The sequence below is a fragment of the Hyperolius riggenbachi genome, chromosome 4 (assembly GCF_040937935.1).
Source record: "Hyperolius riggenbachi isolate aHypRig1 chromosome 4, aHypRig1.pri, whole genome shotgun sequence".
NCBI classification, from domain to species: Eukaryota; Metazoa; Chordata; class Amphibia; order Anura; family Hyperoliidae; genus Hyperolius; species Hyperolius riggenbachi.
The window spans coordinates 397953017-397973251 of NC_090649.1; the positions used below are offsets into that span (position 1 = coordinate 397953017).

Genomic DNA, 20235 nt, shown 5'->3' on the forward strand with positions numbered 1-20235 from the left:
TGAACTGGTTGACCTTGAAGATAACAAACCATTTGCTTGTCCACAGTTTACATTAATGGGTCGTTCACACTGCAAATTGCTAAGCGCTTAGCTATTTTGCATTGCGATTTTCACAGCGATTTTTAAAGGAATTTGGGTTTTTGCACATTCCTCAAGGCCCTGTTCACACTGGGGATCACAAAACGTTAGCAAAATCACTGCGATTTTTGAGAGACCACAATTTTTTACATTTGAACTGCGAACGCTCTAAAATCATGGAAAAGCGCTACATGCGTTAGTGTTTGTTGCAAATCGGCGGTGATCGCACTGCCATATACTTTAAATTACCCCAGTGCTTTTCAAAGCTCTAGCAATCGCTGATGATTCTGAAATCTGCGGAAAACGTCCTCAAATCGCCCCAGCTAGTGGCCCCTACAGTGCTTGCAGCAGCACTTTTGGATCGCCTGGAATCCCAAAAAGCGTTATGCTACTGAAACTGCATGCAGGTGATCCCACAGGAGCATTTGCGATTTGACCAAATCTTAATCGCAGGTCCTGCAGCATTTTTGAAGTGATTGCTCTCCAACGCAAATTATTGGAGCGCTGCCACGATTGTGGTTTGAATAAAGTTGTATCAAATTGCTGGAACTCTGTTTTTCGTGTTCTCTGGCTTCCAGCATCTAGCTCCGCCCACCTGCACAGAAGAATTTTTGTGCAAGGGGTGGTGCGACAGCTGGAGAATACAGACACAGAGAGAGACCCAGCATATAGCTAAAACTTTTATACAAAGAACATAAAAAAAGCAAATCGCTTTACAATCTCGGGTACAACACACAATACAATAAAATAATTTTACGGCAATTTGATAAATATGATCGGTTGTACAAAAAAAAAAAAATAATCAAAATAATCTCTTTTCCTTTAATTCATTCGAGAAATCTGGTGAAGTTTTCCATTTCTTTTTCTTTTTATTTTTTTTTAATGGAAATGTAATGGTGTAATGTAGATTGCCAGTTTCTTGATTTTATAGATCCAAGCTATTTTTTTTTCTTAATAATTGGGGGAAAAGGTGTGTGTGTGTGTGATACATTGGTCAGATTTTTTTTTAATGTTACAATCAGAAAAATGATTGTAATTCATTAAAAAGTATAAAAAAAAGTGTATGGTGTGTTGGCCACCTTTAAAGGACAACTGAAGTGAGAAGACTATGGAGGCTGCCCTGTTTATTTCCTTTTAAACAATACCAGTTGCCTGATAGCCCTGCGGGTCTGTTTGGCTGCATAAGTGTCTGAATAACACCAGAAACAAGCATGCAGCTAATCTGTCAGATCTGACAATAATGTCAAACACCTGATATGCTGCATGCTTGTTCAGGGTCTATGGCTGAAAGTAAAAAATCCGCCACTCCCAATCTACTTTTTTAAAAAAAAAGAATAAAAAAAAAGAAATGGAAAATCGATACCGGAGGTCAATCGATAAGGATGGAAAATGTAAAACAATTGGAGGTGGGGTAAAAGCATTGGCAGATTGATGGCCTACAGCTTTGCTCTGCATCACATGGTGCAACTTTGCAGTTTGATCGATTTTCAATTATTCCCTGCTGGAATCTATTGGAAATTGATGTGCCATGTTTGGTAGGAATTGATTCCTTTTGAATCAATTTATTTAAAAGCCAATTGATGTGTTTGGAACATTATGTGGAAATCAATAAGTGTATGGCCAGCTTAAGTTAACTTGTTTGCTTCTGTTTTTTTCTTTTCTAGTTGTACCACAGTCATTTCACTACAGAAGAGATGGTTTTAAGTTTGCTAGCCTTGTTTGATCGAGCAGACCTCTCGAAGGATGATAGCTGGTATGTACTCCTTGGGCCTGTTTTATTGTTTGTTTTTTTGTACTAACATTCTTATCGAGGATAAAAAAAAAGAAAATGTATAAGTCGTAGTCACATTAAAGGGACACCGAGCAGTGCAGAAACTATGGAAAGATGCATATCATTTTAAAGGTCTCTTTCTCCTCTTTCCAATGATCTATAAACCGCCGCCCTACGCCTTTTATTTTTTGCTATTTTTGCGATCGAAATTGCAGCGTCCGGGATTTCGATCGCGAAAATAGAGAAAACTGGAAGGCGTAGGGCCGCCAGATAGAGGAGAAAGAACTTTAAAGTGATATCCATCTTTCCATAGTTACATTGTATTACACAGGGAGTCAGCAGCTCCATTCAGCAGAAAAAGTCGCCCTGTGTAATACAATGTAACTGTGGAAAGATGGATATCATTTTAAAGCTCTTTCTCCTCTATCTGGCGACACATAAATCGTGGCCCTACGCCTTTTAGTTTTCTCTATTTTCGCGATCAAAATCGCGGCCATGGCAAATTCAATCGCGAAAATAGCGAAAACTAAAAGGCGTAGGGCAGCGGTTTATATATCATTGGAAAGATGAGAAAGAGAGCTTTAAAATGATATGCATCTTTCCATAGTTTCTGCACTGCTCGGTGTCCCTTTAACAACATATTGATGAATAACAAAAGAAAAACAAACAGAGCAGTGGGTCAGAACTGTGACAAGAAACAGAGACTGAGGTCTTTGTTTCTTGTCACAGTTCTGACCCACTGCTCTGTTTTTCTTTTGTTGTTAATCTTTTTTTTTTTTTTTTTTTTTTTTTAAAGTTGTTCCTAGCATGCTAGTCCAGTAGGGTACTGGACCTGGTCAGGCTAAGAGCCAATTAACAAAATGATAAACGCATCTTACTTAAAGGACAACTGAAGCGAGAGGGATATGGAGGCTGACATATTTATTTCCTTTTAAAGCAGACGTGAACTCATAACTTCCTCCCTGCTCTAAAATATAAGCAACAGCATAATAACTTTTAAAGAAAAACATTTGTTACAGCTGATACAAATCATGCAATAAATATGCAGTGTCTCTACTTCCTGCTTTCATGGAAGCAGACATATTGTCAACATCCTGTGTTTACCAATTAGCTGCTTTGCCGTGTCAGTTGGCTGACGCAGCTGAGTGATCAAATTACGGTGGTGATTAGTCACAGACGAGGGGAAATTAGACAGGTTAAACTATCTAAATACAGGGCACATTTCTCTGTTTTCCTTCTGTCCTGTGCAAGAGTTTAGGTCCACTTTAAAGGGAACCTAAATTGAGAAGGATATGGATTTTTCCTTTTAAAATAATACCAGTTGCCTGACTCTCTTGCTGATCCTGTGTCTCTAATACTTTTAGCCACAGCCCCTCAAATAGCATGCAGATCAGGTGCTCTGACTGAATTCAGACTGGATTAGCTGCATGCTTGTTTCAGGTGTGTGATTCAGCCACTACTGCAATCAAAGAGATCAGCAGGACAGCCAGGCAACTGGTATTGTTTAAAAGGAAACATCCATATCCCTCTCAGTTTAGGTTCCTTTTAAGGAATACCAGTTGCCTGGCTATCCTGCTGATCCTCTGCCTCTAATACTTTTAGCCATAGACCCTGAACAAGCATGTAGCAGATCAGGTGTTTCTGACATTGTCAGATCTGATAAGATTAGCTGCATGCTTTGTTCAGTTGTGTGATTCAGACACTACTGCAGTCAAATAGATCAGCAGGGCTGCCAGGCAACTGGTATTGTTTAAAAGGAAATAAATATAGCAGCCTCCATATTCTTCTCTCTTCAGTTGTCCTTAAAACCTATACTAGGCCTAATCACCATCTTCAGACCATATCCCTCACACTTGGGCTTTCTGTTTTTTTTTTGCTTACATTGTATAACTTAAACATTGCATTTTAACTATTGCCGCCTCTTCTTTCACAGGTACAGTGTTCTTGAAGAAGCTGTAAACCTCATAACCCAGAATAAGTTAATCACAGACAACCTAGAGCTCTGCAACAGAGTGATTATGACCGTGATGCCTCTCATGGTATTCACCAGCAGTCATTTTAATTCAACAGAGCATAAAATGGCTTTACACCTGGGAAAAAGTGGTATATGTAACATGCATCCGTTGCTGAAAGGCTGGCCAAAAGGTAATGCTACAAGATTGGGAAAGCTACAGAACTGTGAACCAACTGGCGGGCAAAGTGGTATTTTCATAGTGTATTTAAAGGAATCTTGAAGTGAAAGAGATATGGAGGCTACCATATTTATTCTCTTTTAAACAATGCCAGTTGCCTGGTTGTCCTGCAGATCTTCTGCTTCTATTACTTATAGCCATAGTCCATGAACAAGCATACCGATCAGATTAGCCACATGCTTATTTCAGGTGTTTGATTCAGACACCACTGATGCCAGAAAGATCAGCAGGACTGTCAAGCAACCGGTATAGTTCAAAATGAAATTAGCCGCCGGGAGCTCTATGCAGAGTATAGTGTGCAGTGGGAGCTTTTACTCACCTCCCGTAAGATCCAGACATCGGTAGCCGTTCTCGTTCCTGTCCTCCGAGGCTCTGAAACTCTGGTGAGATCGCCGTTATTGATCTCACCAAAGAGTTAAAGCGCCACCCGGAGGGCGGAGGTAAAATTGCAGCACTGGAGCCCAGGGAGGCAAGTGAAAGCAGTGGCTGCTGCTGGCGTTCTGGCGGCATGATTATTTCCTGATTTTAGGGTCTGAAACATTTTGAAAAGACAGTGAAATCAGGAAATGATCATACCGCCAGGGGAGTCAAAGTGAACCCGAGGTGAGAATTATATGGAGGCTGCCATATTTATTTTTAAGCAATAGCAGTTGCCTGGCTGTCTTGCTGATCCACTGCCTCTTATGCTAGGTACACACTATGAGATTTTCTGGCAGATTAACTGTCAGATGGATTATTTGCAACATGTCCGATCTGATTTCCAATAGTTTTCAGACCATTTTCCGCTCACTTGACTAGGAAATCGATCGGAAAATGGTTGGAAATCGATCAAAAATCAGGTCGGACGTGTTGGAAATAATCGTTTTGAAAGTAAATCTGCCAGAAAATCTCATAGTGTGTACCTAGCATAATACTTTCAGCCATAGACCCTGAAGAAGCATTTGCAGATCAGGTGTTTTTGACATTATTGTCAGATCAGACAAGATTAGCCCTATGGCTGCTAGGCAACTGATATTATTTAAAATGAAAGAATTATAGCAGCCTCCAGATCACTCTCACTGTGGGTTCACTTTAAGTTAATTTGTACATTTGGTTCAGGTTTTATTTAGCGATAGCTAAAATAGTTATTTTAACATGTTAGTGAACTCCTCTGTATGCTATAATAATCCTGTTGTATTCAGATATTACACTCAGAATCTCACTAGAACATTGTTTTCTACAGGACTGGATGATAGCTTACAGAAGACTAAACCTGTAAACTGTTTCGTTACCATGAACAGCAGTTTGACTGAGTTGCTGTCACACAACATGGCTGCCTTGGATTCCGCTTCTCTTTTACGAACAGTATGTGCCACTTTTTATTTTCATACATGCGTGTTTAGGTGGGAGAATTCTGCGGAATGTAGAATAAGGGTATAGAGGTTCATGTATGGCCAATTCCTGATAGTTAGCGGGGGAGGGACAAACTAATAGGGTATCAGTAAAATGGGTTTACCAAATAACTTTTGTGACACCCAACTCTTAAAGGGAACCCGAGGCGGACTATTAAATTTAAAAAAGGGACACAGAGGCACGTTCCCATCTGCAGGACATGCCTGTGTGCCCTGCTCTCAGTCCTCCCTGCGCCCCACTAGCCCCCTGGAATCTGCCAACATTCAGATGTCGATAGAAGAGGCTTCCCACTGCAGCATAAGGAACGCCTGCAAAACGCCCCTTCCCTGCCTATCAGAGATTTCTAACAGGCTCTCCGCTTCCTGCTCCCCTCCTCTCCCACGCCCCCTCCACGTCAATCAGGGCTGTGCTCTCACAGGAGAGCACAGACGCTTCCTATCCAGCGTTGTGACCCTAAAGGTCACCAAAACAAAAGTACAGGATTCTAGGAGTGGCGGGGTGAGGAGGTAATGAGCTCTACTTGATCCGGCAGCCACCCCTCCGGATCAGGCCACGTTTTTTGTTTTCTTTTAGACCCGGCTAGGGTTCTCTTTAACTGATACCCTTATTGTTCATTCTCATTCCTGACAGCTAACCGTAATTACTCCCTCTCAAAGGTTAAGAACTTTCGGACACCTCACCTTAAATTTCCCCTTCCTTCTACTTGCTCGTGCATACACTGGCCCATTTCTGATACCTAGTCCTAACCTCTTGTTTTGGTTTCCTGATTTCAAACCCTTTTCTTTCCTCTGTTAATCCTTTCCTGATGCCTAACCACCCCCCCACCAACATTAATGCCTTCTTGATGCTCTTGTTGTCTTTTTTTTTTCCTTTCATAGGCGGAGGGCCTGCTGCAGGTTGCTGACAAGGATGCGGTCACTGTCAGGCAGAAGGTGACATTTCAGGTGGTCAGTCATGTTTTAGTGAGTGGATTCACACAATGGCAGGATCCTGAGCTACAAGTTCCGATAAAAATATTTGAACTGCTGGACAAGAAACTGAGGAAGCTGGACTCCTCAGAACAGGCAAGAATGTTTTATTTCTAGTAAAAGTAACCAATACACCCCACAGTCATTTTAGAGAGAGGCAAACATACAGCTGTAAATAGATGCAATGGATAAACTTGCTCAATAGGCCCAATTTTCAGCAAATTGCATATTGATTTTTATCTGTCTTTAAATGGGGTAATCAGCAGAGTATAAATTTAAACCCCTGCTTAAAGCAGGCACTGAGCAGCAAGTTATCTTTCCCTTTGAACTTCTCCCGGAACCAGTCAATATTCATTATTTTAGTGCTTTTTGTTAGACGACATTATGGACTTTCATTTTTACACATATAGATTGAGAAATTCCTCCAAATCTAATGTACAGCTAGAGCATATTCTAGCTGTGCTTTTTGTGTTGGTCCAAATACAATGCTATATCACTGTTAATGAAGGTTAAAGAAGAATGTACAACAGCTGGCTTTCTGCTCAGCATAAAAAACTTTAAGATCATGGAGTTCTTTGTATTAGGAAGCAATACCACTTTAATGGCTCCTCTGAACACTTGAGACCTTTCAACATAGTATACATTTTTTTCAAACCTCATCAGGCTAATTAAATCAATTACCGCATATAAATACAATCTTCTCCAAAACTATAGAAAGATGAATAGTAAGCAAATATTTACAGTATAATGTGCTATCCAGTGATAGTAAACTTTAAAGTGTAATTATAGCTCTATGTAAGATGCTATGCTGCAATAGCTTTATTTAGATCTAAATAATTATTATAGCTCCATCTAAGCAATCATGATGACATACTGCAGTTTCGGACCACAGTTTGGACTACTACAGATCTGTTTTCTCTTAACAGACTTTCTTTTTATTTTTATTTTCTTAATTAAAGTGGCTTTGAACCCACATTTATTATTGTGATAAAATCATTCTTCAGTCACAACTATGTTAGCACGTTACTTTTCCAGCTTACCACAAGTTGGCACTCATTGCTCACTGTTTTTCTGTCTTATATGACTGATACATTCCCATGGCCCCTAAGGCCACATACACATATCAGACCATAGTCTTTGGAAAATGAAAGACCACAGACCAATTTTACCCCCTTCCATGTAGTATGAGAGCCATACTCTACACAGTCTATTCTATTGAGCTGAACTTCTCGTCAGATAGAAATCTTTGCAAGATGCTGCACACAAAGATGCTGTAGACATTCAAAAGATCATTATCTGCAAAAGATCTGTTCCTGCAAAATATCCGTTCCTGCAAAATGCATTCATAGTCTATGATATCTGCAGATCATCATACACACCTTGTTTAACAGACATTCATCTGTGGATCTGATCTACCAGGATGGATTTTCAGATCTGCAGATGATTGTCTGATCTGCAGATGAAAGTCAGTTAAACAAGGCGTGTATGATGATCTGCAGATCTCATAGACTATGAATGCAATTTGCAGGAATGGATTTTTGGCAGGAACAGATCTTTTGCAGATACTGATCTTTTGTGTCTGTACAGCATCTGTGTGTGCAGCATCTTGCAAAGATTTTTGTCTGATGGGGAGTTCAGCTCCATAGAAAAGACTGTGTAGAGCATGGCTCTCATACTACATGAAGGGTGGTAAGATTGGTCTGTGATCTTTCATTTTCCAAAGACTATAGTCTGATGTGTGTATGAGCCTTAAGACATCAAAGGACAGGGCCAAAGCAGTTTTTTTTTAAAGGCAAAAAGTCATTATCTGTGCTCTCATGGGAAATGAAGTAAATAAACTAACTTCCAACTTCAACTTGAAGTGCCTTTGAAGTGATATACACTGCTTTTATAAGTTGCTCTTCATTATTACTTTTTTTTATAACTTTATGGTGATTACAGTACATTATTATATGATGTTTTGGTACAGAGGGTTAAAGACATGTATCTACTGGATTCCTCCAGTGGAGAACAGCTGCACAACATCGTGCTGGCCAAGTATATTGACAAGCTAAATGCTGAGCGTGGTGCAGAAATGGAGGAAGCTGCGCTACTCATGCTGGGGCTGAAGATGTTCATGGACAATTTGAAATGTCCGGAGTCTTTCCCAACAGGTAAGAATATCAACATAGCAGAGATACGAGTGGCATGCTATTGCTAGGGTCCAGTGATTGCATCAACAGCAAAGATACGGAGCAGGCTGCTTCCCCCAAATTCTCTTTGTAGGGAACCTGAGGTGAGAGGGCTATGGAGGCTGCTATATTTGTTTCCTTTTTAAACAATGCAAATTGCTTGGCTGTCCTGCTCATCCTCTGCCTCTAATACTTTTAGCCATAGGCCCTGAACAAGCATGCAGATCAGGTGCTCTGACTGAAGTCTGACTGGATTGACTACATGCTTGTTTTAGGTGTGTGCTTTAGACACTACTGATGCCAGATCGATCAGCAGGACTGCCAGGCAACTGGTATTGTTTAAAAGTAATTAAATATGATGGCCTTCATATCCCTCTCGCTTCGGGTTCCCTTCAACACTCCAGAATCCATGCAGACCGAAGACACGCATTAGGCACATTCAGACTTTAAATGGCTAGCTGGAGTTCTGGATGCTCACATTTACATCTTCTATTGCAGTGCAAGTATTATTATTTAGTATTTATGCAGCGCCAACATCTTCCGCAGCACTGTACAGAGTATATTGTCCCTACTGTAGTTATATGTCTATGTATGTATCGTGTGTTGTGTGTATCATAGTGTAGTGCCAATATTACGGGTAAACTAACCAACTGATTTGGATTTTTTGGGGATGTGGGTGGAAACCAAAGTGCCCGGAGGAAACACATGTAGACAAGGAGAGAACATACAAGCTTGCAGATAGTGCCCTGGCTGGGATTTGACCCGGCGACCCAGTGCTGCTAGGCAATAGTGCTAACCACTACGCCACCGTGCTGCCCTCTCTCTCTCTTTCTTTCTTTCTCTCTCTCTCTCTCTCTCTCTCTCTCTCTCTCTCTCTCTCTCTCTCTCTCTCTCTCTCTCCTATGTATGAGCCTTCCTATGGATAATCTTTGTAAACTGGGGTTACATTAAACGTATTTTAAGTTAATAAAGAAGAAATTGGTATATCAGCTTTTGTTGACCACCTCCTCTTCTTTCTGATGCGCTTGTTCCAGGTGAATTGTGGTGGAATCCCGAGACCATGGACAGTGTGAGCCGCCACTACCTGCAAGTACTTATCGGTCTCTTTGATGTTATTGCGTGGGGGGCCAGTGAAGGGAAGCATGTTATCAACTTCCGGACTCTTATGGGTCTCTTATTTATGGTGAGATTTGAATACCATTATAATACGTATCCCTTAAACTTGCCATATAAACATCCTCTTTATAGACAGAATCTCATAAGCTTGTAATGGATATGGTTACTTATATAGCACAACTTCAAATACAGTGCTTATAATTACTCAGGCTACAATTCACACCGTTACTCTTGTAGAATTGGAAAGAGTTGCAACCGCAGTCAGTTTTGTTTTTCTTGCTGCCTTTTTTTGCCCCTATTTTTTTTTTTTATTATTCTTTGTAACACCCATGAAGGAGTATGAAATGTTTCCAAGAGTTACCTAGACAGTAATAAATTCTTAGGGCCTGAGCCCACTGACGCAGTTGTCTGCTTTTACACATTGTTACAGATGTGGCAAAGTGGACAGAAGCTGACACAATTACGCTAGTGGGCTCAGGCCTTTAATGAATGAATTTTTTTCACTCTAGCAACACTTTTACTGCCGGAAATACTGTGCAGATTTACCTTCACTTTCTCTACTTAAAGGATAGCAGATGCGAAAGCATCTGGTAAAAACTAAACCTGTACTGGGTAGGGGGGCATAAAACTCCAGACATATTGCGCATGCGCTGCGCTAAATTCACCCAGGACAACGGGACAGACCAGAAAAGAGTTGTGGGGGACGGAGGGGAACGGTAGGCGCGGTGAGTATTTGATCATGCCCCATACTCAGATGATGCTTTCGCATCTGGTATCTTAATCACACAAATGAGTGAAGTTCTTCCCACTGGTGACCCAGAGATGCACTATCTAAATCTACAGAGGATAAGAATTGAATTGAACTGCAGTTCCAAGTACATTTCTCCCCTGTAAAACCTATTCAGCCCACTGCTTTGCTTCTTTAGGGCCTGAGCCCACTGATGCAGTTGTCTGCTTTTCAGTTATACATCAATGCTATAGATGCTGAAAAGTGGACACAACTGCGTCAGGGCTCCTTTCCATTTGTGTAGCGCAGGAACCGTGCGTCAATGCGGCTCTGCGTCGCACGTGACTACCCGGGGAGCGATGCTTGCAATCCCATTCATTATGATGAATGGGATCTCGGGCGCAATCGCTCCATAATGCAGGCAACCATGCGCTGTGATTCAGTGGTAAATCGCAGCGCATGAATGGAAACAGTAGACAGTGCAGTCTATGCACTGTCAGATGTCCCTGCTGTCCTGCTTCCACAAGCCCAGATGAAAGCACGCATATGGAAACAAGCCCTAAGTGGGCTCAGGCCCTCATGCTGTTTACTTCTCATTCTAATTGCCATTAGAATTTTCCTTGTTCAATGTTTAGCTGGGCTTAAATGCAAAAAGCACAAAGATTTTTTTGTCATGTAAACAGTTAGAAACTCTTTACAAAAGTATTTTTTTGTTATGTTATTTTCTTGTTTAAAGCGCACCTGAACAGAAAATAACAAGATTTTGGCATACCTGGAGTCCCTTCCAGCCCTCAATCAAAGTGGCTACTCAGTTGTTTCGGCTCCCCTCTTTTGTCCTACTGTCATCCCTCTTGAAAAGCTGTGACCTGTCTGGGTTGCAGCTACAGCGCATGCTCTGTCCCATGCATGCATCTCCTCAATAGTGCGCTTGTGCATGCCATCCATGGCCAGGAGCATTCTGCACATGCACGGTCACAGTTCTTTCAAAACCACACGTGCGCAGAATTCACCCAGACACGGCTCCTGTGCACACCAACTCGCAAGCACGATCGAGGACATGCGCGGATGAGACAGCCACGTAGCTGCAACCCTGCCAAATCAGTACTTTTCAAGAGGGGAGGCAGAGCAACCGAGGGGCTAGTTAGATTATTGGGGGCTGAAAGAAGCCTCAGGTATGTTGAAATATTTTATTCTATTTTTTTTTTTTTTTGTGCTTTGGAAATATATTCATATATTTAAATAGGAAAAACTGTTTACCTTAAACCTTAAAAGAAAAATAATATAGCTTTAAATTAGCACTTTTTTGTAATTTTTTTTTTTAACATGTTATTACTCTTACTGAACAGGTTTTAGAACTAAGGAATTGTTCAGTAAAGGCGCCCATTAATGGTACAATTTTTTTTAACCAGATGTGATCTTTCGGTGCAGTATTTACTGAACAGAAAACTGTGCAGTGTGTGGCATAAAATTATGTAAAAGGATTCTATGGTCAATTTAGTAGATCCGAAAGTTAGATTTTACGATTGTATGTGAAGAGAGAAAATGCCCTAACTGACCTATTTATGGGAACAATTGATAATTACTTTCCAATTACTTTTGATCGTAAAAATTGTCAAAAATCGTATCTGATGAAAAAATTGTACCGTTAATGGCCACATTTAGATTGCTGGAAAAGGGGTGTGTTTAAATATAACTTTCTGGCTGTACAATGATCTGTGCAACCGAGCCTTCACAGTAATCTCCTGTCACAGCTCAGAAAGGAACATCACTGCGTAATATCACACAGTGCTGCAGTGCTGAACATAAGCACTGTAATTGTTTTTCCTCCTGAGATGCAGTGCTTATAAATGTACAATAATGTCTTTTCCTTGCTATGCTAGGGCCACATGAAAGATCCCATTGAACTTTTTAGCTTCCTGTCACTCTTGTGGACATATTGCTACAACCTCTCAAGTAGTCTGGATTGTGAAGTGAATGCGGTGCTTCAAACTCGAGCCCTTTATATCGGTCAGAGCTTACTCTCCTCCCAGGCTGCAGCAAAGCAGAAACAACTAACACAGATATCTTCCCCAGGTAAACTCTCTTTGAAATGCAATGTTATTTACGGGGTCAGAGTACTGTCACTTTTATTTCTTCAGAGATGGCGGTTTTGTTAACCCATGGGGAATACAGGTGTAACTGTTGCTGTCAGGTTTGAGCTTGATACTGCGGGTGATACCCCAAGCGACACTTAGTGGACCGAAATTTAAAAGTACAAGATTTCAACAATAAAATCTATTTTCTAAATTATAATAATAAATAGCTGCCTTTTTTCAGCTGCATGATGACAAATATAAAATATTTTACATTTATTGGAGTAACCCCTCCTTTCCTTTCATATTGCCGGGACAGAATCCGGCAAACTGGTGGAGTAGGTGGTGTCCGGGAAAGGAGAAATTGCTAATGGCTGCCACCTGTATAACCCTAGTTATGAAAAGAGAAGGGTGAAACGCATGCACTCAAATGCTCATAGGCTTGAAGGAGTGTATATTTATATTTGTAGGTGTCAGAGTGGTGCAACTAAATATTTTGAATTAAAAAAATGTTTGGTTTGGGTCCGCTTTAATGTTGTTATGGGAAGGGGAGGAGGCAGGCTGGTGCAGCGCACTTTGGAGCGGCTTCCGGTGGTTGTGCCAAGTAGGGAAAATGCACTTAACCGTATCTGTTGTTTTAAGATCCAGATGAGGTTTATCAGCATACATGTCAGACTCTGGCCCAGGGGCCAAATCTGGCCCGCAGTGCCATCAAATGTGGCCTGCAAATGGTTTTTCCACTTTGAATATATATATTTGGCCCGCTAGCACTAAACTTCTAAGCCTATATGACTAAGGGCTGAAACTATGAAGCTACATGGTGAAGGGAGAGGGGCCACTACACACCCAAGTACTGTATAGGGGATGGAGGGGGGCTACTAGACCCCAGGAAACTGTATAGGGGAGGGAGGGGGGGCACTAGGCAACAGGGAACTGTATAGGGGATGGAGGAAGGGAGGCCGCTAGACACCAAGAAACTATAGTGGGAGGAGGGAGGCATAAGAAACCAGGGAACTGTATAAGTGGGCGGGGGGCGCTAAAAATTAGGGAACTGTGTAGGGGAGGGAGATGGCCACTAGACATCAAGGTTGACCTGCAACTTGGACCCAGCTTTTAATTTTGTCTCACTGTGTATTTGAGTGTGACACCCCTGATCTATAGGGTATGTGCAAGGCTTAAGACTGAGAAATTGGTCCATGACTGTAGCAGGGATAGGGCTGTTAGTGACAGTGATATGGCTCTGATCTCTGTAAAGAGCTATAATAGATGTCAGCACTATAGTTAAGTGTACCTGTAGGGAAAAAAGTGCCTCAAATTTATACTTACCTCAGTAGATGAAGCCTCTGGATAATCCAGAGGCTTCCCCTGTCCCCTTCCACTTTACCTTTTCAGCTCTGGGACCCCCTTCTCAACAAAAGGCTTGTCGACGGAGCATGACTGCTCTGCGCAGGTATATAATGGCTCATGTCACAGTAGCACAGAGCCACTTAGGAAGGGGGGGGGGGGGGGTTAGTAGCACCAGCGTCCCGGAGGGGTCAAGGCAAGTACCTAACTTAATGCTTTAAAAAAAACTTCACAGGTTTGCTTGGCTACCACTAATAAAACTCTGCTGCGTATTTGATTGTAATATGATGCAAGTTTTTTTGTTTTTCTCTTTTTAATGTTTACAATATGTACCTTTCTGCAGTCATGGTATCCCTGGTGGTTAACTTGACTAATCCAATGAAAGAGGTACGTAGAGCAGCCATTGCCTGTCTAAATGCACTGAGCGCTGTGAAGGATTCTCCACTCTCCCCAGTTATACAGGGGCTGATAGAAAGAACTGAAGAGATTGTTGCTGATCCTACGTATGTGTCTCAGGTATGAACACTCCCCCCCCCCCCCCCCTTCATTCTTCTTTACATTTTTAATGTCTGGAACACTGTTATGTATTGTTCTCTGATACCTGTTTTGGTTATTATGTTCTTCTTACGCTGCAGGCTCTCGGGAATGTATTTGAACATGTCAGTACTTCAGGCTCATCCAAAGCTGTTGCCCAGAAGATCACACATGCTTTTGACCAGCTCTTGCAGCTTCTGCAAACCAAAAGCTGCCCGTCCTATATAGGAAAAGTCTTGCTGATGGCACTAAGTAATGTAAATGGAGAGGTATGCATGCATATGAAGATGGTTTGCATTCCAAAGTGTAAAGGTGGCCACACAGAATATCATTTTTTTATATTTTTTTTTTCAAGAAGTACAATAATTTTTTCTGATTGATTTGGTCAGATTTTTCAAATGTCACAATGTTTTACACACCTGTGGTCAAATTTTCCCCAGTTATTAAAAAAATAAAAATAAAATCCAATTGATTGGGTCTATAAGTCAAGTTGACAATCTATTCTACACCATTAAATGTTCTGAAAGATTGTACAGAAAATTGTATGTGAAATTCGATCAGATTTCTCGCTCGGAAAAAAAAGTAAGATTTTCTGCCCAACCGATCATTTTATTGAATTGCTGTGAAAACGAAACTTTTGATAGTATGGTGTGTGGTCACCTTAACAGCTGTCATTCTTTTAGACTTTGCAAAGGAGGGTTCTTCCCGACCACAGTCACTTGTAAATATTGCAAGTGAGTTACGATTTCTGTAATTAAGTGTTCTGTAATAATGCCCATACATGGTACAATTTTTATTTGATTAGATAATTTTGTTCAATTATTCCGTTAGATCGAAACAAATCACATAATTGTTTTCGATGTACCACACACAAGCTTTCGATTTGTCAGAAAATCATTGTTTCTTATTTCTCTTGATCGAACAAAAAATTATTTTCAACTTTCATTCGATTGGATCGTTTTGGTTGAATAAACAAGAAAATCAAATGTTTTTATTGTACCGTGTATGGGCACCATAAGGCTTGATACTGTAGCAAATATTCTTTTTATACGGGAACGCACTGTCCAACTCCTTATGATCCTTCACACATGGAATTGGACTAATCCACCTTAAAGTAAAACATAAAACAGCACAAACATAGCACAGCCTGTTTCAATGATTATATGTATCACCATTTTGTGATAGACACTTCATTCAGCATTTCTAGTTTGCTCTAAAATATTCCCCACAGCTTGAAAGCTACTATCCCAGAATTTTTCACTGAAATGGTTAAACAAAGCACTTTGTTCTGCTATTCAGCTTCAAATCCGCATCCAAACTGGAAATAACAGTATCTTTGTTTGCATTCCAATGTTGATACATGTGTGTAAACACAGTGTAACAAGTGAAAAGGAGCTCTCTGTGAAGCTCTCTGTGCTTCAAGCACACAAACCGCTCAGAACAGCTAATTAGAAGATGTTAATATATAATAAAAAGCAGTTTGAATAAAATGCTATGGCAGGTTGCAGGGCAAGATAAAATACACTTTGGAAACTTGTAATTTGTAAACGGACAATATTACTTATGCACAAAAGCAAATATGATAACTATGAGTAATAAAAAGTAGGAAAACACATTTTTATGTGTCGGAGTTTCAGACCACTTTAAGGATCAGTTAATGACCGCCACCAGGGCTTCTTTGCATGAGACTGTAGATAAACTCAAAGAGGCCTAACATGTGTAAACCTCTTTAATAAAAAATTATGCTAAAATCCGTAATGCCCATACACTTAAACAATAGTAATACAGTTTTGTATATCATCATCTCCCCGTGGATTTCAGTGTCTTGCCCAATGGTGAGATGGTGATGTACAAATTATGTATTACTACTGTTGTTTAAATGTACAGGCATTACTGATTTTAGCATGATTTGTTATATGTTAGTCTCATGTTAAGGACGGAGTGAGGGGGAATTCTTTGTGAGAGTAGGGTTTGTTTTAGCTGTAGTAAAATATCGATATTTACTGATCTTTTACTATAGTAATTACCACTGTAAATAGTAGGATATCTGTAAAGCTTACTGATATTCTACTAGAGCCCAGCGTCCAAATTTCCCCACGTATTTTGGACACCCCCTGAACCAGTGTGGTGCCTGGTAATGTAGGAGTGGAGGTGTACAGTGCATCTTCTCATGTTACGTGCAGTCAGCATCATGTTGCTTATAGTTGTCTTCAATGTTCATTTTAGAGAGGATCTAGCCTCTATAGTCTTCAAGCTCTGTTGCTGATCTGATGTAATTCCACTCTCTGCACATATAATTATACATGTTGCTGGATGAAATAGCTGGGTTATATCACTGTCAGCAAAAAAAAATCATATATTGTAGATTGTTTGGTTCTGACATGAGAAAAACTGTCTCTCTGGATTTTGTTATTGAATCATGACAAAGTTACCATAAGTTTTGTGAAAGCATGATAATATGAAATAAGATGAGCATTGAAAGCGCTAAAGAAATTTAGTGCGTCTTTGCTGCAATATGAAAAATAATTATGGCTTAGCTTTGTTTGTCCTCTCTATTGCAGGCTGTTCTTGGTCGGCTTCTGCCAGTGTTGGAGAGATTGCTGGAGAAAGTTGCACAATCTGCCACTCAGCTTGTGACAGATGAGGCATTACTACTTCAGCTCATCCTGGGAAAGTTTAATGAGCACTCTGCTGCTCTCTTACCCAAGAACTTGGAGTGTCTAGATCTCTTTATACGAGCTTTGAAGACTCCCCAGACAATTCACAGTGCGATACCTTCAGTACAGATCATTGCAGTGGGACAGGTACTGTATTTTTCGAACTAAAAGATGCTCCTGACCATAAGACGCACCTAGGTTTAGAGGACAAAAGCCAGGGGAAAAAATATATACTAAAACTGGTGCATCCATGGTGAAGGGGCATCTTGTGGATTATGTCCCCTTTGTACCTCATGCCCCCTTGTACCCCTTGTGTCCTCCTCTGTCCCCCTTGTGTCCTCCGCTATGCCTGTTTGTGTCCCTCTTGTGTCCTCCGCTATGCCCGTTTGTGTCCCTCTTGTATCCTTCTCTATGCCCCTTTGTGTCCTCCTCTGTGCTCCTTTGTGCCCCCCTGTGTCCTCCATTTGTTCCCGTGTCCTCATCTGCATGGCCACAGTTCAGGAAGTTCTCGACACTGTGGTGCGTTGGAAGTTCGTATTGGCAGGCATTCACAAGTCAGGAACTCCCTGCATTTGGACTATTTAACCACTTCCCGACCGCCGTATTGACAAATGGCGGCCGGGAAGTGCACCCCGCAAGGGCCGCCGTATAGACAAATGGCGGCGGTCCTTGTAGGGGCATGGGCGGAGCGATCGCGTCATCAGTGACGCGATCCTCCGCCTCCGCCTGGCGCCGCTCACCCGCCGCAACATCCCGCCGGCCATACGGAAGCGCCGGCGGGATGTTAACCCGACGATCGCCGCATACAAAGTGTAGAATACACTTTGTAATGTTTACAAAGTGTATTATACAGGCTGCGTCCTGCCCTGGTGGTCCCAGTGTCCGAGGGACCACCAGGGCAGGCTGCAGCCACCCTAGTCTGCACCAAGCACACTGATTTCCCCCCCCCCCCCCCTGCCCCAGATCGCCCACAGCACCCATCAGACCCCCCCCCCCCCCCCCCCTGCCCACCCCCCAGACCCCTGTTTGCACCCAATCACCCCCCTAATCACCCATCAATCACTCCCTGTCACTATCTGTCGACGCTATTTTTTTTTTATCCCCCCTCCTGATCACCCCCCAGATTCTCCCCAGATCCCCCCTTCCAGACCCCCCCCCATGTACTGTATGCATCTATCCCCCCTGATCACCTGTCAATCACCCGTCAATCACCCATCAATCACCCCCTGTCACTGCCACCCATCAATCAGCCCCTAACCTGCCCCTTGCGGGCAATCTGATCACCCACCCACACCAATAGATCGCCCGCAGATTCGACATCAGATCACCACCCAAGCACATCTATTCTCTCCTCTAAACACCCACTAATTACCCATCAATCACCCATCAATCACCCCCTATCACCACCTGTCACTGTTACCCATCAGATCAGACCCTAATCTGCCCCTTGCGGGCACCCAATCACCCGCCTACACGCTCAGATTGCCCTCAGACCCCCCCTTATCAATTCGCCAGGGCATTATTTACATCTGTCCTTCCCTGTAATAACCCACTGATCACCTGTCAATCACCCATCAATCACCCCCTGTCACTGCCACCCATTAATCACCCCCTGTCACTGCCACCCATCAATCAGCCCCTAATCAGCCCCTAACCTGCCCCTTGCGGGCAAACTGATCACCCACCCACACCAATAGATCGCCCGCAGATCCGACATCAGATCACCTCCCAAGCGCAGTGTTTACATCTATTCTCTACCCTAAACACCCACTAATTACCCATCAATCACCCCCTATCACCACCTGTCACTGTTACCCATCAGATCAGACCCTAATCTGCCCCTTGCGGGCACCCAATCACCCGCCTACATGCTCAGATTGCCCTCAGACCCCCCCTTATCAATTCGCCAGTGCAATATTTACATCTGTTCTCCCCTGTAATAACCCACTGATTACCTGTCAATCACCTGTCAATCACCCCCTGTCACTGCCACCCATCAATTACCCCCTGTCACTGCCACCCATCAATCACCCGCTGTCACTGCCCCCCATCAATCAGCCCCTAACCTGCCCCTTGCGGGCAATCTGATCACCCACCCACACCAATAGATCGCCCGCAGATCCGACGTCCGATCACCTCCCAAGTGCAGTGTTTACATCTGTTCTCTACACTAAACACCCACTAATTTCCCATCAATCACCCACTGTCACTGCTACCTATCAGATTAGACCCCTATCTGCCCCTAGGGCACTCAATCACCCGCCCACACCCTCAGAATGCCCTCAGACCCCAGCCCTGATCACCTCACCAGTGCATTGCTTGCATCTATTCCCCCCTCTAATCACACCTTGAGACACCCATCAATCACCTCCTGTCACCCCCTAGCACACCTACCCATCAGATCAGGCCCTAATTTGCCCCGTGTGGGCTCCTGATCACTCGGCCAAACCCTCAGATCCCCCTCAGACCCCCTTCCGATCACCTCCCCAGTGCATTGATTGCATCTATTTTCCCCTCTAACCACCCCCTGAGACACCCATCAATCACCTCCTGTCACCCCCCTAGCACTCCTATCCATCAGATCAGGCCCAATACAACCTGTCATCTAAAAGGCCACCCTGCTTATGACCGGTTCCACAAAATTCGCCCCCTCATAGACCACCTGTCATCAAAATTTGCAGATGCTTATACCCCTGAACAGTCATTTTGAGACATTTAGTTTCCAGACTACTCACGGTTTTGGGCCCGTAAAATGCCGGGGCGGTATAGGAACCCCACAAGTAACCCCATTTTAGAAAAAAAGACACCCCAAGGTATTCCGTTAGGTGTATGACGAGTTCATAGAAGATTTTATTTTTTGTCAAAAGTTAGCGGAAATTGATTTTTATTGTTTTTTTTTCACAAAGTGTCATTTTTCACTAACTTGTGACAAAAAATAAAATCTTTTATGAGCTCGCCATACACCTAACGGAATACCTTGGGGTGTCTTCTTTCTAAAATGGGGTCACTTGTGGGGTTCCTATACTGCCCTGGCATTTTAGGGGCCCTAAAACCGCGAGGAGTAGTCTAGAAAACAAATGCCTCAAAATGACCTGTGAATAGGACGTTGGGCCCCTTAGCGCACCTAGGCTGCAAAAAAGTGTCACACATGTGGTACCGCCGTACTCAGGAAAAGTAGTATAATGTGTTTTGGGGTGTATTTTTACACATACC

General features: G+C 42.4%; 1 protein-coding gene across 2 annotated transcripts in view; it reads left to right on the top strand.

Moving 5' to 3' along the window:
- HEATR1 (HEAT repeat containing 1) overlaps positions 1-20235 on the top strand; it is a 92593-nt gene that overhangs the window by 26111 nt on the left and 46247 nt on the right. For both annotated transcript variants that reach the window (XM_068232257.1, XM_068232258.1), the window contains exons 14-23: positions 1743-1831; positions 3783-3994; positions 5264-5385; positions 6312-6497; positions 8371-8554; positions 9607-9755; positions 12296-12488; positions 14175-14347; positions 14467-14634; positions 16927-17169. In XM_068232257.1, the coding sequence (XP_068088358.1) occupies positions 1743-1831; positions 3783-3994; positions 5264-5385; positions 6312-6497; positions 8371-8554; positions 9607-9755; positions 12296-12488; positions 14175-14347; positions 14467-14634; positions 16927-17169 (1719 nt within the window). The remainder of the gene's footprint in view (positions 1-1742; positions 1832-3782; positions 3995-5263; positions 5386-6311; positions 6498-8370; positions 8555-9606; positions 9756-12295; positions 12489-14174; positions 14348-14466; positions 14635-16926; positions 17170-20235) is intronic.